The sequence below is a fragment of the Oncorhynchus nerka genome, linkage group LG20, assembly GCF_034236695.1.
Source record: "Oncorhynchus nerka isolate Pitt River linkage group LG20, Oner_Uvic_2.0, whole genome shotgun sequence".
Classification (NCBI taxonomy): Eukaryota; Metazoa; Chordata; class Actinopteri; order Salmoniformes; family Salmonidae; genus Oncorhynchus; species Oncorhynchus nerka.
The window spans coordinates 72,781,215-72,803,317 of NC_088415.1; the positions used below are offsets into that span (position 1 = coordinate 72,781,215).

Genomic DNA, 22,103 nt, shown 5'->3' on the forward strand with positions numbered 1-22,103 from the left:
GTAAAATAACTTGGCTTGAGGTTAAAAACGTCCTCCAGTGATTTTTGAACTTTTCCTCTTAAAAAATGATATCCCAAGTATAAATACAGTAAAGTACACACTACAGGGTAAAGAAAATCTATTTTGAGGGAAATAATGTTTTTTTTTGAGAACTGAAAACTTCAAGGAGTAGGGCATTGAAGGAGTTGGTCCTATGGGAATTTATGATGTCATCGCGAATGAAAAGGTGAAAAGAAGACCGGAAAGTGCCGGAAAGAAAACGATTGACTAAAGATAAGACAGCAGGTCAGGATTGTGTCCACTACTTGTGTCACAATAAGGTTGATGGAATGACTTTTGGAGACACAATCTTAAATATTTGTTATTTGATGAGCTTCTCAACAATGTGCCCTGGAGAACTTGGGGAGGTCAGCAGGGCTATCTAACGGGACTGTGGAGGTCAGCAGGGCTATCTAACGGGACTGTGGAGGTCAGCAGGGCTATCTAACGGGACTGTGGAGGTCAGCAGGGCTATCTAACGGGACTGTGGAGGTCAGCAGGGCTATCTAACGGGACTGTGGAGGTCAGCAGGGCTATCTAACGGGACTGTGGAGGTCAGCAGGGCTATCTAACGGGACTGTGGAGGTCAGCAGGGCTATCTAACGGGACTGTGGAGGTCAGCAGGGCTATCTAACGGGACTGTGGAGGTCAGCAGGGCTATCTAACGGGACTGTGGAGGTCAGCAGGGCTATCTAACGGGACTGTGGAGGTCAGCAGGGCTATCTAACGGGACTGTGGAGGTCAGCAGGGCTATCTAACGGGACTGTGGAGGTCAGCAGGGCTATCTAACGGGACTGTGGAGGTCAGCAGGGCTATCTAACGGGACTGTGGAGGTCAGCAGGGCTATCTAACGGGACTGTGGAGGTCAGCAGGGCTATCTAACGGGACTGTGGAGGTCAGCAGGGCTATCTAACGGGACTGTGGAGGTCAGCAGGGCTATCTAACGGGACTGTGGAGGTCAGCAGGGCTATCTAACAGGACTGTGTATTTACCCAGAAAACAGATCTGTCACCAACAAGTAGTAAGATGACATAGGGAGGTGATAAAGCTGTTGACTGTGTTAATAGATGATAACAGAAAAGAACACCGAGTTCATTTAGAAAAGACTCATGGAAACAGATAGGATTATTTTATTTTTTTCATTTGAATTTATTTTGTTAGTTCAATTCCTATAGAAGGTGAGGGAAAATAATGGTCACACAAGGGTTTTCTTGAGCATAGTTTTCGGAAAGTCACAGTGTTTTAGACATCGACAAAAAGAGTAATAACACTTCAATTCATTACATGAAGAAGGAAAGGTGAGGAAACTAAATATGGTGGACAGTGTCTGCCACACCTTTCCTTCATTTTCAAGTGAACCCTTCTCTCCAAAAAACAAAAACAAAACATAGGGTCTGTCTGAAACCCCCTCTACTCATTGTGGACAACCCCCCCCCCCTCCCCCTCCCAAAAATAAAAGCAAACAAACAAAAACAACTCTGCAACAATAGATATAATTATATATAATATATATTTACTCTTTAAAAATAGAACTTCAGTCTAGTGACTAACATCTGTACAAACTACAAAAATAAAATTTGTATATAAATAATTTATATGGCATGTCATACATTTGAAATAAAACTACAACTCTATGCAGAACCCCCAACCCCTACCCTAGCACTCCTATAACTTACACCCTCATGTATTTCTGTATTGAAGCAGTGAATGAATGTCGGTTGTACTTGAAACATATCATTGTTTTTGTTTACTTCCAGAATGCACAGTAGCTACTTTATTTTTCTTTTATAGCTCTATGTACAAAAGAAACCCAAGCTGACACTTAAATCTATTACATTTCCCTGCATTTAAATTGGCAGTGATGTGACCAAATGAACGACCAACTTTGATCATAATACAAAGGTAAAACTGAAATAACAACAAAATCACTGAAATGCTGGCTTGCATGAGGCCTACACAAACGAGAGAGAGAGAGAGAGAGAGAGAGACAGGGGAAGAGCATGTGACTGCACAGACTTCCTCCATGACACAGGAAGTGGGTCTTGGAGTACTTGTCCTGTTCAAAATGCACTACCTAGTCAACAATTGCACAAGGTTGAAATAATGTCTACCACAACCCTAAAGCAGCCCAAAAAATGTCAAATATATATATTTTTCCCTTTGCATTTGATTTAAATTCCCTTTCAGAATAAGATTGGGGAAACAACCAGCATTTGTCAAACATTACCCCCTAGACCCCAGTTAAGTTGGAGGACAAGGGGGGTGACAAAGTTGACCTTACCCAATGTACAGCTTAGATAAACTCAGGAAAGAAATAAAACCCTTAACAGTTCCTTCAAGTAATAAAACATGTCGACTGCAAAATATCAACTTGACAATGAACATAATGCAACATGCCAGTGAGCTGGGACACAATGAATGACGCTCAAGAAACGTCAACCCAAAGTGACACAAGTCAAGTTGCTGACTGCACACAGACTTACAGAGCTACAGGTTAATTGAAATGGACAAATACATGGTAATATATTAATGTGCTGTCTGAACACAGGCATTATTCTGGATGAACAGCCCATGTATAATGGTAGAAGCCAAAGTGGGAGATTCTCTTGTTTTGCTAAGTCTGTACATCATGTCACATTAGTAAATGAAGTCCATATCTGGGGATTCTAAGCGCAAAATAAAAACGGTGAAATTGATGCTCTCAAACAAACACCACATATATCATATTTATGTCTCACTTTGAATATATATACTGCGCTTCTGCATTTCAAGAGGGAAGGTGTTGTGAAGGCACAATGGTTATTGTTAGAAGGAAAAGAGGATTTGCTGAGCTTGTTTGTATTTGTACAGTGCAATCATAACCAACGATGGAGAATCAGAATAGATCATCGTGTGTTGCAGAGCTTAATCAATAAGACGCCCTCCACCCTCAGCGTAAGAACATCTATAAATGATTTCTCAACTTAGATCGGGGGAGGGGGGTACTGCAAATCATTTCAATTTTTTGAAGTGTAGCAGCAAAAGAACAAACACAATAACCTAATATCTTAACGTCTCACTTTTCTGAACTTTTTTTTTTACATATAGCACATCTTCTTTATCTATACAGAGGGAGGAAAACCCCCCCAAATCATGTTATACATCCAAGTTTTACACAAGAGAATATCCAAGTTATACAGTACTCTTTTAAATAGTTGTTTCCCTCTATTTAGTATTAAAATATATATTCATAAATTTATATATTCTTAAAACGACCTTTTTTAATATCTTTAAAAATAAATCCTTGTCTGTGTCTATGTACAGTTGAAAGTGAAAGGGCTGGGTATCGGGAGCTCCCAAGTGAGAGGCAGCCAGCCAGAGATGGATTCCAGACATAGGGGGCAGGGTGGGGTAGCAGGGTGTCTAGTAATCTTTGGCTGCCTGGATCCGTGGGCCAACTGGAACACAAGAAGGAAGAAAGAGGACAGTGAGAACCATTGTTGAACATCAGTCATAACTGCACACACAGAGACATACACAGACAGCATATGAACAGAATGTTAATGGAAAAATGTGCTCATATAGCCTAATGTTGATCTACCATAAAATGAAAAGTCCAAGTATGTAAAATGGTGTTTTAGCTTCAGCGTGAGACTCACCTTGTGCCTGGTTCACCTGATGCTGGTTCTGCACAGATTCCAGGTCTTCAACCTCCAAGGATTCACGCTTGGAAGATTGGGTAGCTTTCCCACAAGATTGTGAAGTCCTCTTAGTGTCCTCAAAACAGTCTGATTCATTGTCCACGTAGCCCTCGTGCATGTACCCATGGTAGGCCCCCGGCAAGCTGGGGTGCACAGCCACAGTCACAGAGGCTGTGGCCGTAACCATAGTAGTAACAGCACTACTGGGCACGGTACCGCCATTATAGGCCGGCATCTTAGTCCTGTTCTGATGAGGCCCTCTGTTGGTCTGAGACCTGGGACCACAGTGATTAGTCCTCTCAGGACCCTGGGTCCTGTCACTGGGTAAATGTTGCCTCCTGGGTCCCTGGTCAGATTTGTAATCATGTTTGTTATCCCACTGCGTGAGTTGAGAGCTGACCGAAGTCACCGCATTCAGAGAAGACTCATTTAAGAGATCTTTCTGAGCGGTTACGGTCGGGCCCTCTTTGAACGGTTTCACCACCTGGAAGAGCAGAACAATAATATGCATGATAGGTTACAATCATGATTTTCATTGTTAATAACAATGCAATTCACATATCATACTGTTTTTGGGCAGTATCATGTATGGAGTAGCAACTATACAGTGGCACTATCGTACCGTGAGTTTGGGGAAGCTGGGGTTCTTGCTGTCCTCCAGTAGTATATGAGAGGTAGGAGAGGTGATGTAAGGACTGCGGTCACAGTACTTATACTCCTCCCCAATTCCTGATGTGGTAGTCGTTTCCGAGTAGTACTCAGAGTCCGACGACTCTGAGAAGGCCTGTTGTCGTGGGCCCTGTGGACCGTGTCCTCCGTAGTAGCCGTGGTGGGTCATGGGAGGGGGGAGGGGCTCCGGCGATGGGGTGGGCAGGCGGCTGCCGTTGTCGGCCGGAGTGACCTCTGGGGGTGGGCCCATGAGGGAGAGCAGCACGGGCAGCAGCACCAGTCCATTCAGGATCCCCAGCACGGTCAGAATAGCCAGCACCGCAAAGAAGTACCTGGAACACAACCAACACAGAAAGAACATTCAGTCACCAAGGCTCCTTCTCAGCGCCACCAGCACTCAGGCACATTAGTAAACAGGTGACATGAGGACACACTGGAAGGGAGGACATTGCAGAGCTGGGGGTAGATAGAATCAGACCACCTCCCTCAAGCCCTATGTTTGCCTCTACTTTCCTCATTATTTTTCATTCCCTTTCCCCCTTCCCCTCGATTTCCTCTCTCCTTCTGTCCGTCCCTCTTTACTACTGGCAACTTGACAAGTTGGAAGAAAATTCCTGGGCTCCATCTTCTCCCTCTGGGAGCCCTCATCTATCTACAGCACTGCCACTTCCTGAAAATATGTGTTTACATTAGCCAGCAGATCCTACACGTCAGAAATGCCAGGGCCCTCCCTCCCCTCCCCTGTCTGACTGCAGGCTGGGGAAAAGAAACGTGCCCCTCCTGGCCTCCGAGCTGCTGCTGCCGCTGCTGCTAATGTAATTTTCCCTTTAACAACTTAATATCCAAAGTCATTGAGCTCCAATTTCAGTGTGGCGAGGGCAAGGCACCTCTATGTTTATACTGGGCTGGCCAGTGGAGCCTGCCTGCTCTTCCTGCCTGCCTGCCGAGCCGCCTGCCTACGTCAGCCAAATCACATTACACCTCATAGACACTACATGAGAGAGATAGACAAGGCCTGCTGTTTGGATGTGTCCCAGAGCTGCTATTCCTCCTATCCTGTTTTGTATTCAACGTCACTGCTGATTAGTGTGTGGAGTGGGCCACACATGATAGTAGAGATGCAGGTAGCGTACATAGAGTCCGTGTCTCTTTGTAATGAGAACAGAGAGGAAACCATATACTCAGTCTGGTATCTGAAGAGAACCAGAGTGGATGGGAAGCTGCTCTGGAAAAAAATGGTGTTTGTGTGTTAAGGGCAGGGGGTAAATCAGATTCTCAACATGCTCCAACTAAAACAGCCTTTGATGCTCCCAATGCTGTTGAGAGCCTCGTCTTTGTCTCTCTTGGAATTGTATGGAGCTGTTGTGGTTCCTAGCTCTGCCCTAAATGGTTGCGTGGTGAATGGTACTCTATAATGGGCCACAGAGCTGTGAGGTTGCCTGGGTTTCTGTGAGCCTCTCTGTGCTCTGAGGGAGGGCTGAGGTTGCCACAAGAAAGAGCGCATGAGAAAATTAGAGAGCACTCCACTTAAACACTAACAGAAAACAGAGAGCTCAGCTCTTTTAACTGCGGTCCAGACTTAGAGGTAAGAAAAAGAGAGTGGATTATGAAAAACAAGGACAAGGATTAATAGCATTCTGGAACTTTCGTTCATCCCCGCCCCGACTCTACCACACCGGCTTGGTTCGTGTCACACCTCAGAAGGGAAGGTCATTCTTTAAGTTTGGTATCGCACTTGCCTTTATTTCACCTTGTGCATCCTCCCATTTACTGTTCTACTATCCCTACGTCTGTCTCTTTAACAAGGCAAATGGAGGCCTCTCTGTTTTACTCTGAGAATCTATCCCTCAACTTAACTTGTTATGACCAAATACTTCACCAAACATTTCAGTTCAGTCTTCTCAACCATGGCCGAGTTCAAAAAGACACACACGTGACTCTGGTCACTTCTTATGCCCCTGAAAGTAGTATCAAATGAAAACACACATACCCTAAGGAAGAGTAGAAAACCAGATGAAACAGAAACCACCATCTCGGTTCACCTCTAGTTACCGTCCAACTCAACTCGTTAGATGCTCGTTAGATACAACCACTCACTATAATAACTATCCTGCATCTGGGAAAAGGCAAGAAAAAAAGTTACTTGTTTATTTTACTAAGTCAACATTCCGAAAGTGGAGCTTGATTTATTTAAGGGGTAAAAAAAAGAGAGAAAAAAAGAGAGAGTACCTAAACTATCCACGGGCCTGGTTGGGCTAGACCTCCAGAGAAGACCTAGTGTTAGGAATTCTGTTGTTTATATAAACTGTAATCTTTTCCATTCAGAGTCAGGGGTTGGAAAGGGTGGCTCCTTTGGAGAGGGGCTGCTGAGCTCGCTGGGGTGTTTATCCACGGTACCACCGCCAGGAGATGTTTACAGCAATGTATTTATGCTACTCCCCAGCTTGAGGGACGGCTCTGCTCTCCTCTGCTACATCTAAACAGGACCTCCTAGTGTGAATGCCCTCCTCGTGCTGCCTGCTAGCCCACCACCACCACAACACTTAGTTCTCCAACCAAGCATCCAAGCTCCACCACTATCCTAGAACCAGGCACCCTCCTCCTCACAACTCTCTATTCCTCATTCCTCTTTCTTCCCCACCCTGTTGATCTTGTCCTTCTCTCATCTCTTTTTCCTTCTCTCCATTTTTGGTGGGAAAACAAACCTTCCCAGTACCACCATGTAGCTTGATTCAAACACTTAGAGAAAGCTTGGAGCATTTCTGCCAAAAAGCCACCCTGAGCGTATTAATATTTTCAATATGCTGCCCTGCTTTCTCAGTTAGTGATTTTTTTATGTCATGGGCCTGTTTGAGGCTGTTCTCAAGGCTGTGGTTTAGTTTCAGCTGAGGCCAGATTCAGCTGAAAACATTGCTATTTGCTTTTTTCCACTGATGCATTTTGGCAGAGAAAAAAATGACCATCCAACAGAAGCCAGAGGTCTTGGTTGGGAGTGAGGGTTGTGGTGGTGACTTCTGGTAGGGGTACAACTGACCAGTTCAAACCCTTTTTTTTATTGTGGTGCCCTATTTGGGCACAAAAGCTTTCAACCGGATGATTGGCATGTTCACAGATTCCGTATGAAAATAGTATGTGTGTTTACATGCGTGTGTGTGTGCTCGTATGTGTGGTGTATGCATGTGTGTGTGTGTGTGCTCGTATGTGTGGTGTATGCATGTGTGTGTGTGTGTGCTCGTATGTGTGGTGTATGCATGTGTGTGTGTGTGTGCTCGTATGTGTGGTGTATGCATGTGTGTGTGTGTGTGCTCGTATGTGTGGTGTATGCATGTGTGTGTGTGTGTGTGCTCGTATGTGTGGTGTATGCATGTGTGTGTGTGTGTGCTCGTATGTGTGGTGTATGCATGTGTGTGTGTGTGTGCTCGTATGTGTGGTGTATGCATGTGTGTGTGTGTGTGTGCTCGTATGTGTGGTGTATGCATGTGTGCGAGTCACCACCACCCAGTGGGTAGTCAAACATTTACATGTTTACAAGCAGCTGTTCCACACCCTTGATGTTTTCTCCATTTGTTGTGCTATTAGAGGGTGGGGCCATTAGGGCGCTGGGGGAGGCAGGCAGGCAGCAGCACAAAGGCCTGACAGACAGGGCCAGGTGGGGGTCCACATTCCCACCTGCATGCACCCCTGACCCCCCACCCACACTGGCTCCCTCACCCAGGGGGAAACAGACAATTGTCTCCATGCATCAGCCCCCTCGGCCTACCCCTCAGCAACATAAACACAACACCACCACTTCCTCTGTAAGGCAACATATGGACTGGGGGGAAAGGGAGAATCTGCCCTGGCAGAAGTGAAGTCTCTCACACTCACCTCAGAATGAAGTCAAACTCGGAGCCAGCCAGCATGAGGACCCCTAACAGAGTAGAGATGGCCCCGTCAATCACAGGGGCAAACATGTGCTCCAGGGCCACCGCAGAACGCCTGTTCCTATTGCCTATGGCCGTCAGAAAGGCCTGGGGACAAGAGAGCGGACAGAGACAGAGGGTTAGGGTCAGGCTGTCCAGTAGAACAGACTCATGGGAAAAAAGTAGTAACTAGTGGCTACATCATCATTCCATCCCTGACATCACTTCTTATCTTCATTGACTTTGTTTTGTACCCTGTCCAAGAGAGTCAGGAAGGTTTTTTACCAGTGCGATATGGACAGTGAACTCGACGCCGATGCCCACAGAGGCGATGAGGATGACCACTGGGATGGCACTGAGCTTGATGCCGATCAGGCCCATGATACCAAACAGCTCCACCGTCATCATGGCCAGGATGAAGACCTGAGGAGAGGAACACGGGTTGGTTATACTGCCTCAAACTCTGGAGTCACAATGAAACACAACCATTGAAGTGTAGTTAAACGTGTTAGAGATGAAGAGAGAGAAAGTTATGTCTTGCACCCACAACTCTCAGTGCCTATTTCCATAATACAATTAGGTAAGAGTTAGGTCTTCACCCCACATCATTTTTGACCCTACATTCGGAAGGTTTTCACTGTCATCTGCACGGCATTGAATTACACTTAGGCCCTAGTCTCACTCTCCCTCCCTAGCTGATCCCTCTTTCAAGGTTGCTGAGATGAGTGACAATGTCAGACTCTCACCGTTCCCCTTCTACTGCTTGTCATTCCTCCTGACACAATTTCACCACTAATGTACTTCTTTAGAAAAACATTATTTTTTATAAGATAGAGAGAGAGGACTTTGAAAATCCTTAGCCTCGTGAACCTCTGATGTTTGCAGGGGTCCCAATTTGGTCACGGTTAAATTGGAAATGATAAAACCCTGTTTTATTGCGCGGCCACATATAGGCAGTGAAAACTATAGAAGCTCCAGCTTAAAGAGGGACAATGTGACACATGTAGGTCTGAAAGGACACCCCTTCGTGTTTGGAAGATTGTGGCATCTGTCTTTCAGTAGGACTGACTACTTAAATAGTGAAATGAAATACATTTCAATTCCAACTGAAACCTGTGCCACACTGACTGAACCGCGCCACTACAGCCCCAACGGTCAGTCACGAGAGTCACCCTTCAGTGCGGTCTGACCGGGCGGGCGGCCCAGGGACCCTCCCCTCACGACCAGGCTGTGTGAAATGTTTCCCAGCCGCTGAGCTGACAGGCCATCTCCCCCCCAGGCCTGATGGATGGGTTTAGCAGGCCAAGGTCGCGACTGGGCAGATCCGTCCTGTCCCCAATTTTTGACAAAGAGAGCTGGAGGTAAAGTCTTCAGCAGAGGCTTTGCATTTCCTTTTCTAAGACCGGCCGGGCCAGATTAGAATGACAAAGGCCTGGGGGGTGTGAGTAGCACCCCCCAGGCCAACCCGCCATGGGCCCTCCCCAGAGATGGGGCCTCCACCCTCTCTGTAGCAGGGTTATTGAGCTGTGCTGAGGGAGGGAGGCCTGGAAGGAGGAGGAGGAGAAAGAAGAAGAGGAGAAAGAGGAGGAGGGATGCTGAGCTGAGGGGACCTACAATGATGCCAGCGGTCCAGGGGTTGAGCAGGAGGATGGCACAGACCAGGAAGGTGCAGGCTAGCACCACGCTGACAGCCAGGAGGAACCAGTGTCGCAAGCCGATGTACTGCTCCCAGAACAGGAATGGGTAACCATTGGGGTAGTTGAGAACACCTTTACGGGTGAATTCCTCGCAGATGGAGCGCACGCTCTCGATGCTCTCGATGAAGTCGGACGCCTGCCTCAGGCCGTTCAGATAGAAAGGGAACTGAGCAAACTCCAGGGGCTCCGCGGCAGGGACTGTGACAGATGGAGGAGAGGTTAGACACTCAGGTTCTCACAGATTTACAATCTGTTGTTAGTATCAACAATACCTTTATATTGAAGGAAGGATACACATGTCCTAGGCCATTATGAACTTGGATCGTGGTAGCAACTTGATTAAAAATGATTCATATGATTTTAAAGAGACGCCTACTTACTGCGCAGATTCTCTCCGGTGGTGTCATACTTGTCGTGGATCCACTCGCGAGGCTGAGGGTAGAAGTTACCCTGTGAGGCAGCATAGCCCAGAGGGTCATTGCTCACCCACACAGTCAGGTAGATATAGAAGACCTCTGGGTGAATCAGACCCTCCTCATTCATCAGACGACGAGAAGTCAGCTGGAATAGACAGACAAAGAGAGACTGGGTTTAGCATTCGCGGTAGCAGGACTATACCTTCTAACATATTGAGGGGTGATTCAACCTAACCAGGAAGTCCCATTGAGGTCAAAGCTGGGAAACGGAGTTCTATTGAACTCAGTAGGGGCATGGCACTGTAACGGTACACACCTGGTTGTAGTTGAAGGGGTCCTTCTTGGAGCCGGTCTGGATGAGCAGCTTGTAGGCCAGAACACCATCCTCGGTGCCGTTATGGTAGTTATCCCAGGTGATTCTGCCTGCCTCCCAGTCTGTATCAAAAGCAGCCTGCAGTCCTAAAGGAGAGAGAAGAAGAACACAGGACAGCACAGGGTTAGCCATCTCTGTCGGATCTACTTTTACCACTACATTCTCATGGTTATTATATCATATAACTATTGACGGGGCCACAACATACGCCGATATGTTTTGAGTACTACGCTAGGAGTTATATTTTAGAGTAGTGAAAACATGATGGTAGACTGGCACGTTTAGAATGAGTCATCAAATTAAAACAAGACGTTTTACAGAGTGTTCTGAATATCAACCTCCTACAATCACACACACACATCCAAAAACAGCAGCTCTGTTCCTCATGTGTATGGGCTGAATAAACTAACCAGCAAAGCCTTTCGTGTTTTCGAAATGACAAAGTCTGGCGCTGCAGCTGAAAACCAGTTCCACACAACCTTTCTCTAATTACAGGGAGATTCTGACTAGAAAGGAAATAGCCTGGTCTTTTATGCCTCCCCAGTTCTCCATCGATTGAAGAGTTCAGTTCCTCATGTTTTGGAACAGCAAATCTGGTTACCCACGGCCGAGCCTCGATAGCTTAATATCCTGTAGCGTAATACTTCCTCATGACTAGTCTAGGACCTCCAACAACGTTAAGCCGGAGGGAAGAGGCCAAAAAGGTCACCTTTGGCCTTCCTACGATATCATCTGCCCTCCAGCCCTGCTGGATGGTGGTGAACTTTCACCACCACAGGCTTTAACTCACCTCCCATCCACCTCCCATCCTCCACCTTTGTCAGACTAAAGATAAACATCAAACCCCAGCCTGTCACTCCAAAGGCCCTGACATCACCAAACTCTATACCTCAAGGGCAAGAACCCACCGCAGACAGAGTTCCATTTCAAACACACACTGGCTAACATTAGAATCACTATGGGGCTTCTGGAATGAAAAAAAAAACAAGGTCTCCTTTAATTAAACTGTATTTACCTCTGAGCCAGTCTTGGAAATAGTGCAGCCACATCCGGGGCAGTTGCTGGTCGCTGTCCTTCACCACATACTTGACCGAGGTGAAAGAGTTGTGCAGCTGGATGAGGAGACGCTGGGAGCGGGCGTAGTCAAAGCCGTCCATGGTCACCAGGTACATGTTGTAGAAAGAGAAGTACTTGAACTGGGCGTTGATGAAGTCGTACTCCTTGGTGTCGCGGGGCACAATGTCGGTCAGGTAGAGTCCGTCATGGACCATGGTGGTTCCGTACAGGCTGAGCCCCAGCAGAGCCACAAAGAGGACCACGACCACCACCTTGCTCTCTGGCTTTAGGAGGAGAGGAGCGTACTTCTCCCGGGCGAAGCTTGACAGGTTCCAGCGGAAGAAGGGGAGTGGAACACACTCCCTGGCCTCCTTGGACTCGTCCATCTGTGCCAGGAGGTCCCGGGTGGAGCTGGAGGGGGTGAAGAGCTGGGAGCCGTAGGAGTCGGTGGGGGAGGGGGGAACAGGGGAGGAGGCCACCAACACAGAGGGAGGGCTGGTGGAGATCTGGGAGGTGGGGGCAGGATGGTGACTATGTGCTGGCCTGCCGCGTCACACTGGGTGAAGGCCTGGACGGTGGTGGTGATCTGGGTGCTGGTAATGATGGTGGAGCCTGTGTAGGTCGTTGTAGTCTGGGCGCCAGGCACGTGGCTGTGGGTGGTGGTGGTGGTGTTGTCGTTGGCATCGGAGAACTCCTGGGGTTGGATCTGGATGACCCGGGAGGAGCAGGGGCTGTAGAAACAACACAGGATGTCCAGACGCTTGTCCTCCCGACGGTGCAGGTCCAAACTCAGAATGGCCGGGAAGATGAGGAGCACCATGGCAAAGTTGAACACCACAATAATGGCCGCCTAGGGAAAGAGAGAGAGAGAAAGAGAGAGAGAGAGAGAGAGAGAGAGAGAGAGAGAGAGGTGGGGGGGGAGAAATACTGTTTAGGAGAGGGGCCAACCCTGTTCATGACTTCGCTCCAATGCTGCCACCCAACTCCACAGCTGCCTTCTTGAGCTCCACAAAAAAGGGCTCTACATTCAAGCTCTCTTGCTGTTTTAGTGCCTCGGATTCAGTCCCAGAAAGTAAAAGAAAACAAACAAAGTAAAAAAACGCTCCCTAAATCACCAGCGAAAATAGTCAACAAGCCAGGGAACTGAGGACGCTGCTGCTTTAAAGAGTGTTGGGCTAGAAACCGAAAGGTCGCTGAATCGAATCCCAGAGCTGGCAAGTTGGAAAAATGTGCCATTCTGCCCTTGAGCAAGGCAGTTGGACATTGATTAAGACAGCCCCCCACACCTCTCTGATTCAGAAGGATTGGGTTAAATGCGGGAAGACACGTTTTGGTTGAATGCATTCAGTTGTGCAACTGATTAGGTATCCCCCTTTCCCTCTCTGCGTGTCTGTGCAGAACCCCTCCTACCTCTCTACTCTATCACCCTGGGGCTGACATTATAGTTGGTATGGTTTCACTGCACCACAGACCACCCAGGGGGAGGCGGGTAGATCACAGAGCTAGAGGCTGACGGCCCAGTGATATACTGATCCACTCCCTCCTCTGATTATTTCCACCCTCCCCACCTGAGAGAGAGTGAGAGATAGAGAGAATGTGAGAAAGAGAGAGCGAGAGAGAGAAAGAGCGAGAGAACAGAAGAAAGAGAGAGGGAGGAAGGGAGAGAGGGGAGAGAGAGAGAGAGAGAGAGAAAGAGAGAGAGAAAGAAAGGGGGAGGGAGAAAGAGAGAGAGAAAGGGGGAGGGAGAAAGAGAGAGAGAGCGGGAGAGAGTGAGATAAAGGGTGAGAGAGTGAGATAAAGGGTGAGATAGTGAGATAAAGGGTGAGAGAGTGAGATAAAGGGTGAGAGAGTGAGATAAAGGGTGAGAGAGTGAGATAAAGGGTGAGAGAGTGAGATAAAGGGTGCAGTGAGAAAAGAACAAAGACACCCCCCCCCCTTAATGAATGTCACTTCTAAAAAAGCATGTGGCCCAATTTTATGTGTGTGTCTCCTTCAGCGTGGGTGCCTGGCACTCCTGGTTCCATGGCAGAGCTAGGCAGTGTAAACAGTGGGGAATACAGCACAGTCTAGTACCTGCAGAGAGAAGGCACGCAGTGCTGGGATGGGGACCAGGGCTGCCATGAAGAAGGCGATCATGTTGTTGATGGAGGTGAGCGCCACGCTGGTGCCAGTCCTCCTCAGGCAGTCCCCCGTCCTCTCCTGCAGGGGTAAACCAAAACACAGCCAACGGTTAGTGCCAGGCCAGCCAGAGTACATGAATATAAGTAACTGTTGTCATTCTAACTAATATAACTAAGTATGCGTCACAAATGGCACCCTATTCCCTGTATACTGCACTAATGTTGAGCAGAGCCATGATTTTGGGACAGAGACCAAGTATGAGGTTACAGTGGATCTACAGGTGATTGAACTAGGGGGCTTGGGGAGTGGAGGTCGCTAGCTTACCTTAAAGGGGATGTTGATGCCAGTCTCAGTGAAGGAATGGGCCAGAAGGAACATGTCATCCACACCGATCCCCAGAGCCAGGAAGGGGAGAACCTGTGTGGTGGCAGCGTTAAAGGACAGGCCCAGCAGAGAGCACAGCCCCAGGCCAGCTGCCACAGACAGAGCCACCAGGAGCACACCAGCCAGCCCCACGGCCCCCTGGGACTTGGCACAGTCCCAACGGAGCATGGTCACACAGGCGTAGGCCAGCTGGAATAGGACGGGAGAGAAGAGAGAGGGTGAGGATTTGAACTTTGAACTCAGCACAGGCAAATATGCATCTGTACCGAACCACTGATATCAATGATGAACCTACAGTAGAGAGAGTCGGTTACTACTTCTTACCATGAGCAGGTAGCCTCCAGCCACCCGGATGACACTGACATCAGAGAAGGACTTCATGATGTCGTTGAGGGTGGTGGTGGAGAAGGCGTGGATCTCTGAAGTGGAGTTCTGGGGGATACTGCCATGAGCCACCTGGGGGGGGGGGGGGGGGGGGTCAATAATAGAAGTAATTTATTTATATTATAAGCCAGTAGTAGTGATCTAGTTTGATCAGGGCATGCCCATAACTTATTATTTTGGGCCAACAACACACAAACAAGATATAGGTGAGCCCCTATGAAGCTTGACAAATAAGGACTACAGATACCAGAGAGCAAGGGTCAAGGGGATAAATGAGATCACGTGGTCTCTCAAGCTACTCCATCAGCACCATGAATGGCCGACAACCTTAGGGGAACCCAACACCCTGCACTTTGTTTTTACAGTGACCCTCTCCTCATCTCCCGTTCACTCTCTCCCTCTTCTCCTCTCTTGCGAGCGGGCATTGGTGGAGGCATGACCCTCCCACTCCTTCAGTCAGCATGCTGGGTGTCAGCTATCACAAAAACAGCTTGTTCCTATAACTGGTAGTCTGTCAGTGGCCTCCTTGGAGGACTCTGTTTACTAGGCAGTTGAGGATTGATGGAATTCAGGCAGAGGTTGCAGTCCCTGGGCCAAAGCCAGTCCTCTATGCCTGTGGTGGGTAAACAGCATGACTCAAATTTAAAGGAGTAGGGAAAAACAAGCCGACCTGAGGCCAACCCAAAGAACGCTCTGTGATTTGTTCTCTGATTTCTTATTTGCCGGCATATTACTCAAACGGGTCAAGACAGGTTGTTGAAAGGTGCAGGTGGCAGAGGCGGGGCGCTAGGGTCCAGAAACATAGGCTTCATACCAAATGGCATCCGATTCCCTATATAGTTTGATACTTTTGACCAGGTGTAGTGCACTAATGAGTGTGCCACTTTTGACCCAAACATACCTCTACAAACTTCCTTTGCCAGGACTCCAGGATGGCGGTGGCCTTGTCCTCGTTCCAGTTGATGTCATGGATCTCATAGTCGTCCTTAAAGTGCTCGTAGAGCTGCTTGGGGCTCATCAGGAGAAACATGGTCTGGAGGGCCTCCGCACTGCAGGAGGCAGAGAGAGAGAGAGAGAGACACCGTCAGACGCCTGCAGCCAAGTGAGCTCAGACCACACAGAGGAGTCATGTTCTGCACATTCAAAACCCCCAAATAGTACAGAAAAACGTTATGAGTCCTCTTGTTAGGGGACTCCTGTCTCGGCTGTTATAGATATTACATACTCTGATTAGTGGCATATCAACCAAACGGTGGTTCTATACAGACTACGTGGAGAAACGGGTGGAGAATTCAGCTGTTGGCTAGTGTTTCTGAATGCAGATACAGGCTCTATTGCCTGAACGGGTGAAAGCAGGTGTCTTGATGCCTTTTTCCACAGCGAGCACAGATGGACCTGAAGGCAACTTGGCACCGATGTGAGAGTTGTGGTGTTAAAAATGTGAATGAGATTATCGTAAATCATATCATGGAAAAAACTCTGTGGCTTTAAATGACTGTATCCCTCCCTCCATATTTGCCAGGGTCGTGATCTGGGCAGAGACCCAACACTGTCAATCCATTCACATTTGTGCTGTGGTTTTAAATTCAATTGAAATAAAAGAAATCATTCATAATACATAACAGAGCCCAGGAAATGTGTCTTACATACATATGATGTTTTACATATCCTTAGCATTAGAAATGTGTGGTAGTACACCCTTGTATTTGGAATTATCTTTGGCGTCCCCTTTTTCATTCTCTGACTTAAAGGAGAGGCTGCCTTTTTCCCCCACTCCTCTCCACAACAAATCTGTCTTTAGTTTATGTGGCTGTCCATCATGTTTGATTGATCTTTCCCACGCAGGGGCCAGGGGAGGAAACTGATCCTGCTTCATGCGAGGCATTCCTCAGATGTGTGAGGTTCTTAGGAGTCAGAGACATTCCTCGGCTGTGTGAGGTTCTTAGGAGTCAGAGGCATTCTTCGGCTGTGTGAGGTCCTTAGGACTCAGAGGCATTCTACGGCTGTGTGAGGTTCTTAGGAGTCAGAGGCATTCCTCGGCTGTGTGAGATTCTTAGGAGTCAGAGGCATTCTTCGGCTGTGTGAGGTTCTTAGGAGTCAGAGACATTCCTCGGCTGTGGGAGGTTCTTAGGAGTCAGAGGCATTCTTCGGCTGTGTGAGGTTCTTAGGAGTCAGAGACATTCCTCGGCTGTGGGAGGTTCTTAGGAGTCAGAGGCATTCTTCGGCTGTGTGAGGTTCTTAGGAGTCAGAGACATTCCTCGGCTGTGGGAGGTTCTTAGGAGTCAGAGGCATTCCTCGGCTGTGTGAGGTTCTTAGGAGTCAGAGGGATTCCTCACTGCTAGCTAGGCCCTCCCTGTCCTCGCTCCACTCCCTTCACTCACCCTCAATCCTCCCCTGGCCCTGGTGTACACCCCTCCCCCTCTTACCTCTGCAAAGCATTCTGGGTGTCCTTGACCCGGCCGCCCAGGATAAGCTCCTCCTGCCAGTGCATGAACTTTTTGGAGAAGCCGTGGCAACCGCCTTGGAGCCGCCCGGCAATGTCAGGACTCTGTGGAGGGAGACAGACAGACAGGCAGGGCCAACAGTTAGCTTATTTAACAACCAGGCACATTGGGCTCACTAAAATACCCTCTTCTTTAAAAGAAAGGAAGAGTGGTGGTGGAAGGAGATAGAGAGGCAGAGATGGAGAGCGGTGGAAGGGTACGGTGGCGCTAGCTTACCTCTCTCAGGTCCTTGTTGGGGGCGCTGAGGGGGCACTCGGGGTCGTTGGGGTCCAGGCAGGGGCGGTTCATGTAAGCGTGACCCACCTGGGCCTTGTCCAGCATTTCCCTGAAGCCCTCCAGACTTGTGAACTGGCTGAGCTCCTCCATCAGCTTCAGAGGGTCCAGGTTCATCCACTGGATGTCAGGCATCCCCCTGTAGAGGAACAGAGAAGCATACAGGCTCAGAGGGAGTCACAGGGCACAGTAGAGAGATAACATGGACATAGCAATCTGCATCACTGCATGTCTTTATATACAGTCCTATCCAGTGCAGTTCAGCTGTGCTCTTTCTGCAGAACCTTCTGGATCTTCCTTTTCCTTTCCTCTTCCAGCTGCACCCCATGCCACTGTTCCTACACCTCCAGACTTCCCTGCCTTCCTGTATGCCATTGGGTGGTTCTGGTCTTGCCCTGCCTCTCCCGTACTCTCCTTGGTGGCGAGGAGCTGCAGATGCTGCGTTTATAAAGTAGCGTTTATTATCCTGTTACACGGGGCCACAATGCAGAGGGAAAGGCACGGCGGCAGGCTGCTCGCTCCTATTTCTTAACTTTGTGCATCAAGTCATAACAATTACCTCTGTCTCGCAGACATCTTGATAAGGCTGCAGTAGAGCAGTGAGAGGGCTGGCTGGCTGGTGGCTGAGCTGAGCAGGGAGCCTGTCTGTGTGCTCTCTCTGCTGGGAGGCCGGGCTGATTGCCTGCCTGCCTCTCACACTGTTTAGTGGTGTGATGTTCACAGAGCCTTTCAAAAGGCCTAATCCTGAAGCCTTTTGCTGCTGCTGCCTTTGGGTCCTCCTCCCATGCAAAATTTATAATTTGCCCCAAAGAGCAGGCAATTATGTGGCCTGAGGGATAATGCTTTGGTGTCAGTTGACAGCTTTGGCTGCACAAAGTCAACTTTGTACAGTGCGCTAACTCAGTGGCTCCCACTAATACAAGGAGAGTACTTGTCAAGAGGAAGCACCCCTGCTTTACAAGATTGATCTAAATCATATCACATTACCCATAATACACCAGACAACGGGAAATGGCCTCGGCTGCATAGGTCGTAATGTCTCCATTTTCTGGAGTAGTCAGGTGCTGTAGATGATCATCAAAATCTTTTTGACTTTGTCCTGTGTTAAAATTGTACCATTTATTTCTTACAATAATCTAAAGATGTCTCATGGCAAATATATAACCCTATTGGTCGATTTTATGTTCTAATTTGACGTTCTCGCACCTCTAAAAAATCCAATAATCAAACTATATTAAAATAATGTGAACACAAAAACTAGAACTCGGAACATTACAAGTCATAAAATAATGTTGTACCAATCATATAAAAAGTATATATATATATTTTTTTATCTAGATACTTCGAGGCCATTTACTTTAGTTGGTAGAGAGAGAGAAAGGAATCCCCGAAGTGTCCTAACTCTGGGCCCAACCTCACTCCAATGATTCATGAAGAGAGTGGCTTCAAATAAAGCTGCTAGTCTCCCATTCCCACATACCAAGCGCCTTTGCTCCTGCTTGCAAAGAGAGGCTCCTTTATCTGCTATTTTTTGCTTGAGTGAACCGGCCTAGGCCCTTTTGTTTTTCCATAGATTGCTGCTCTTTGTTCTCTAAAGATTTTTTTCTCCCTCTCTCTTCCTCTCTCTCTCTCTCTCTCTCTCTCTCTCTCTCCCTCTTTTTGCATTAAACTCGGCTGAACTGAAGCGGAAGCTAGAGGGGCATTAGCCTCAGTGGCCAGGCCACCCCCAGCTCTCTTCAGAACAGCAAAAAGAAACAGCAAATAAATAACAACAAAGACATTTTTAAGAACATATTTCAACACTGTGATTTAGGGGAATACTTGTGGATCTGTGATCATCAAAGGCTCTTCCCTACTCTCTCCTCTCACACTACATGAGAGAAAGAGAGAGAGAGACAGAGAGAGAGACAGAGAGAGAGAGAGAGAGAGAGAGAGAGAGAGAGAGAGACAGGGAGAGAGAGAGAGAGCGAGAGAGAGAGACAGAGAGCGAGAGACAGCGAGAGAGAGAGAGAGAGAGAGAGAGAGAGAGAGAGAGAGAGAGAGAGAGAGAGAGAGCTGCCTGCTGGGTGAAAACAGGAGAAAACACTGTTTGTTGTTCAATGTGCAGGCATGTGGCTGCAGAAAACTAGTTTCAAAACCAGACTCTCAAATTGAACTATTGGTTTTAGTAGAATTTACAATCAAACTTTTTGATACACAGAAAGTGAAAGAAAATGTAACTATCAATTTAGAGAGAATTAGCAAGGAATATGGTAAAAAGCATCGTAAAATAACCAAACTCCACTGTTAATTTATTATACGCTCTTTGGGGACCAAGACTTGAATAATGCACTTTTTATTTGTTGGACAACTTACAGCTCGGAGCCCGGGCGATTACCATGAGAATGCACAGTGTTACTCGTTGCTGACAAAGCTGAGCCCCCCTCCAGGGCCCCCTCACTGATGGACACTCACTCGTAAACTGAAAGAATGCTTACCATTGTCTGACCCAAAGGCTCCCCTACCCCCCTTTACCAACCCACCCAGTAGCAGCCATCTCTCCCTCCCTCTCCCTGTCCCCTTTACCAACCCACCCAGTAGCAGCCATCTCTCCCTCCCTCCCTCTCCCTGTCTCCTTTACCAACCCACCCAGTAGCAGCCATCTCTCCCCTCCCTCCCTCTCCCTGCCCCCCTTTACCGACCCACCCACCCAGTAGCAGCCATCCCTCCCTCCCTCCCTCCCTCCCTCTCCCCTGTCCCCTTTACCAACCCATCCAGTAGCAGCCATCTCTCCCTCCCTCTCCCTGTCTCCTTTACCAACCCACCCAGTATCAGCCATCTCTCCCTCCCTCTCCCTGTCTCCTTTACCAACCCACCCAGTATCAGCCATGTCTCCCTCCCTCTCCCTGCCCCCTTTATCAACCCACCCAGTATCAGCCATGTCTCCCTCACTCTCCCCTTTACCAACCCACCCAGTAGCAGCCATGTCTCCCTCCCTGTCCCCTTTACCAACCCACCCAGTAGCAGCCATCTCTCCCTCTCCCTGTCTCCTTTACCAACCCACCCAGTATCAGCCATGTCTCCCTCCCTGTCCCCTTTACCAACCCACCCAGTAGCAGCCATCTCTCCCTCCCTCTCCCTGTCCCCCTTTATCAACCCACCCAGTAGCAGCCATCTCTCCCTCCCTCCCTCCTCTCCCTGTTCCTTTTACCAACCCACCCAGTAGCAGCCATCCCTCCCTCCCTCCCTCCCTCCCTCCCTCCCTCCCTCCCTCCCTCCCTCCCTCCCTCCCTCTCCCTGTCCCTTTACCAACCCACCCAGTAGCAGCCATCCCCTCCCTCCCCCTGTCCCCTTTCCATGAGGGCCTTCCCCTGCTCGGCTGGGGGACTGTGTGTGCATGGCAGTATGTGTGTGTGTGTGCGTGTGTGCGGGGGTTAGCCCCCGCGACAGGAAAAGCATAGGTGACGACTGAAGTAGGCCTCTTCCTAACAACAAGGCTAACCGGCTATTCAGTCACAGCTTGATGTTAGGTTATTACCGTCGCCACTGTAGGTTATTACCGCCGCCACTGTAGGTTATTACCGCCGCCACTGTAGGTTATTACCGCCACCACTGTAGGTTATTACCGCCACCACTGTAGGTTATTACCGTCGCCACTGTAGGTTATTACCGCCACCACTGTAGGTTATTACCGCCACCACTGTAGGTTATTACCGCCACCACTGTAGGTTATTACCGCCACCACTGTAGGTTATTACCGCCGCCACTGTAGGTTATTACCATCGCCACTGTAGGTTATTACCGCCGCAACTGTAGGTTATTACCGTCGCCACTGTAGGTTATTACCGCCACCACTGTAGGTTATTACCGCCGCCACTGTAGGTTATTACCGTCGCCACTGTAGGTTATTACCGTCGCCACTGTAGGTTATTACCGTCGCCACTGTAGGTTATTACCGCCGCAACTGTAGGTTATTACCGCCGCAACTGTAGGTTATTACCGCCGCAACTGTAGGTTATTACCGTCGCCACTGTAGGTTATTACCGTCGCCACTGTAGGTTATTACCGCCGCAACTGTAGGTTATTACCGTCGCCACTGTAGGTTATTACCGCCGCAACTGTAGGTTATTACCGCCGCAACTGTAGGTTATTACCGTCGCCACTGTAGGTTATTACCGCCGCCACTGTAGGTTATTACCGTCGCCACTGTAGGTTATTACCGTCGCCACTGTAGGTTATTACCGTCGCCACTGTAGGTTATTACCGCCGCCACTGTAGGTTATTACCGTCGCCACTGTAGGTTATTACCGCCACCACTGTAGGTTATTACCGTCGCCACTGTAGGTTATTACCGCCGCCACTGTAGGTTATTACTGCCACCACTGTAGGTTATTACCACCACCACTGTAGGTTATTACCGCCACCACTGTATTGGATCCAAACTAAAGCCTCTTGTTATGAAGAGTGTGCGAGAACCAGGAGGTCAATTGAGATTTTGTAGCCAAGTCACATTCCCTGGCCCCTGCCAAACCCAACGTATGAATAAGGTGAAAGAGGCCAAGCTAGCTGGGCACGGGCCCTAACGTAACTGTAATACTGGGATTCAAGATAGCTGACTCGTATAAA

General features: G+C 48.4%; 1 protein-coding gene across 1 annotated transcript in view; it reads right to left on the reverse strand.

Moving 5' to 3' along the window:
* Positions 1 to 1,153: 1,153 nt before the first annotated feature.
* LOC115103090 (protein patched homolog 1) overlaps positions 1,154 to 22,103 on the reverse strand; it is a 33,606-nt gene continuing 12,656 nt past the window's right edge. The window contains 16 exon segments of the mRNA XM_029623715.2: positions 1,154 to 3,476; positions 3,678 to 4,203; positions 4,342 to 4,720; positions 8,256 to 8,398; positions 8,576 to 8,713; positions 9,905 to 10,185; positions 10,368 to 10,548; positions 10,720 to 10,862; positions 11,792 to 12,346; positions 12,349 to 12,682; positions 13,906 to 14,031; positions 14,278 to 14,526; positions 14,662 to 14,793; positions 15,623 to 15,770; positions 17,148 to 17,269; positions 17,442 to 17,637. Of these exon segments, the coding sequence (XP_029479575.2) occupies positions 3,442 to 3,476; positions 3,678 to 4,203; positions 4,342 to 4,720; positions 8,256 to 8,398; positions 8,576 to 8,713; positions 9,905 to 10,185; positions 10,368 to 10,548; positions 10,720 to 10,862; positions 11,792 to 12,346; positions 12,349 to 12,682; positions 13,906 to 14,031; positions 14,278 to 14,526; positions 14,662 to 14,793; positions 15,623 to 15,770; positions 17,148 to 17,269; positions 17,442 to 17,637 (3,688 nt within the window). The 3' untranslated portion in view covers positions 1,154 to 3,441.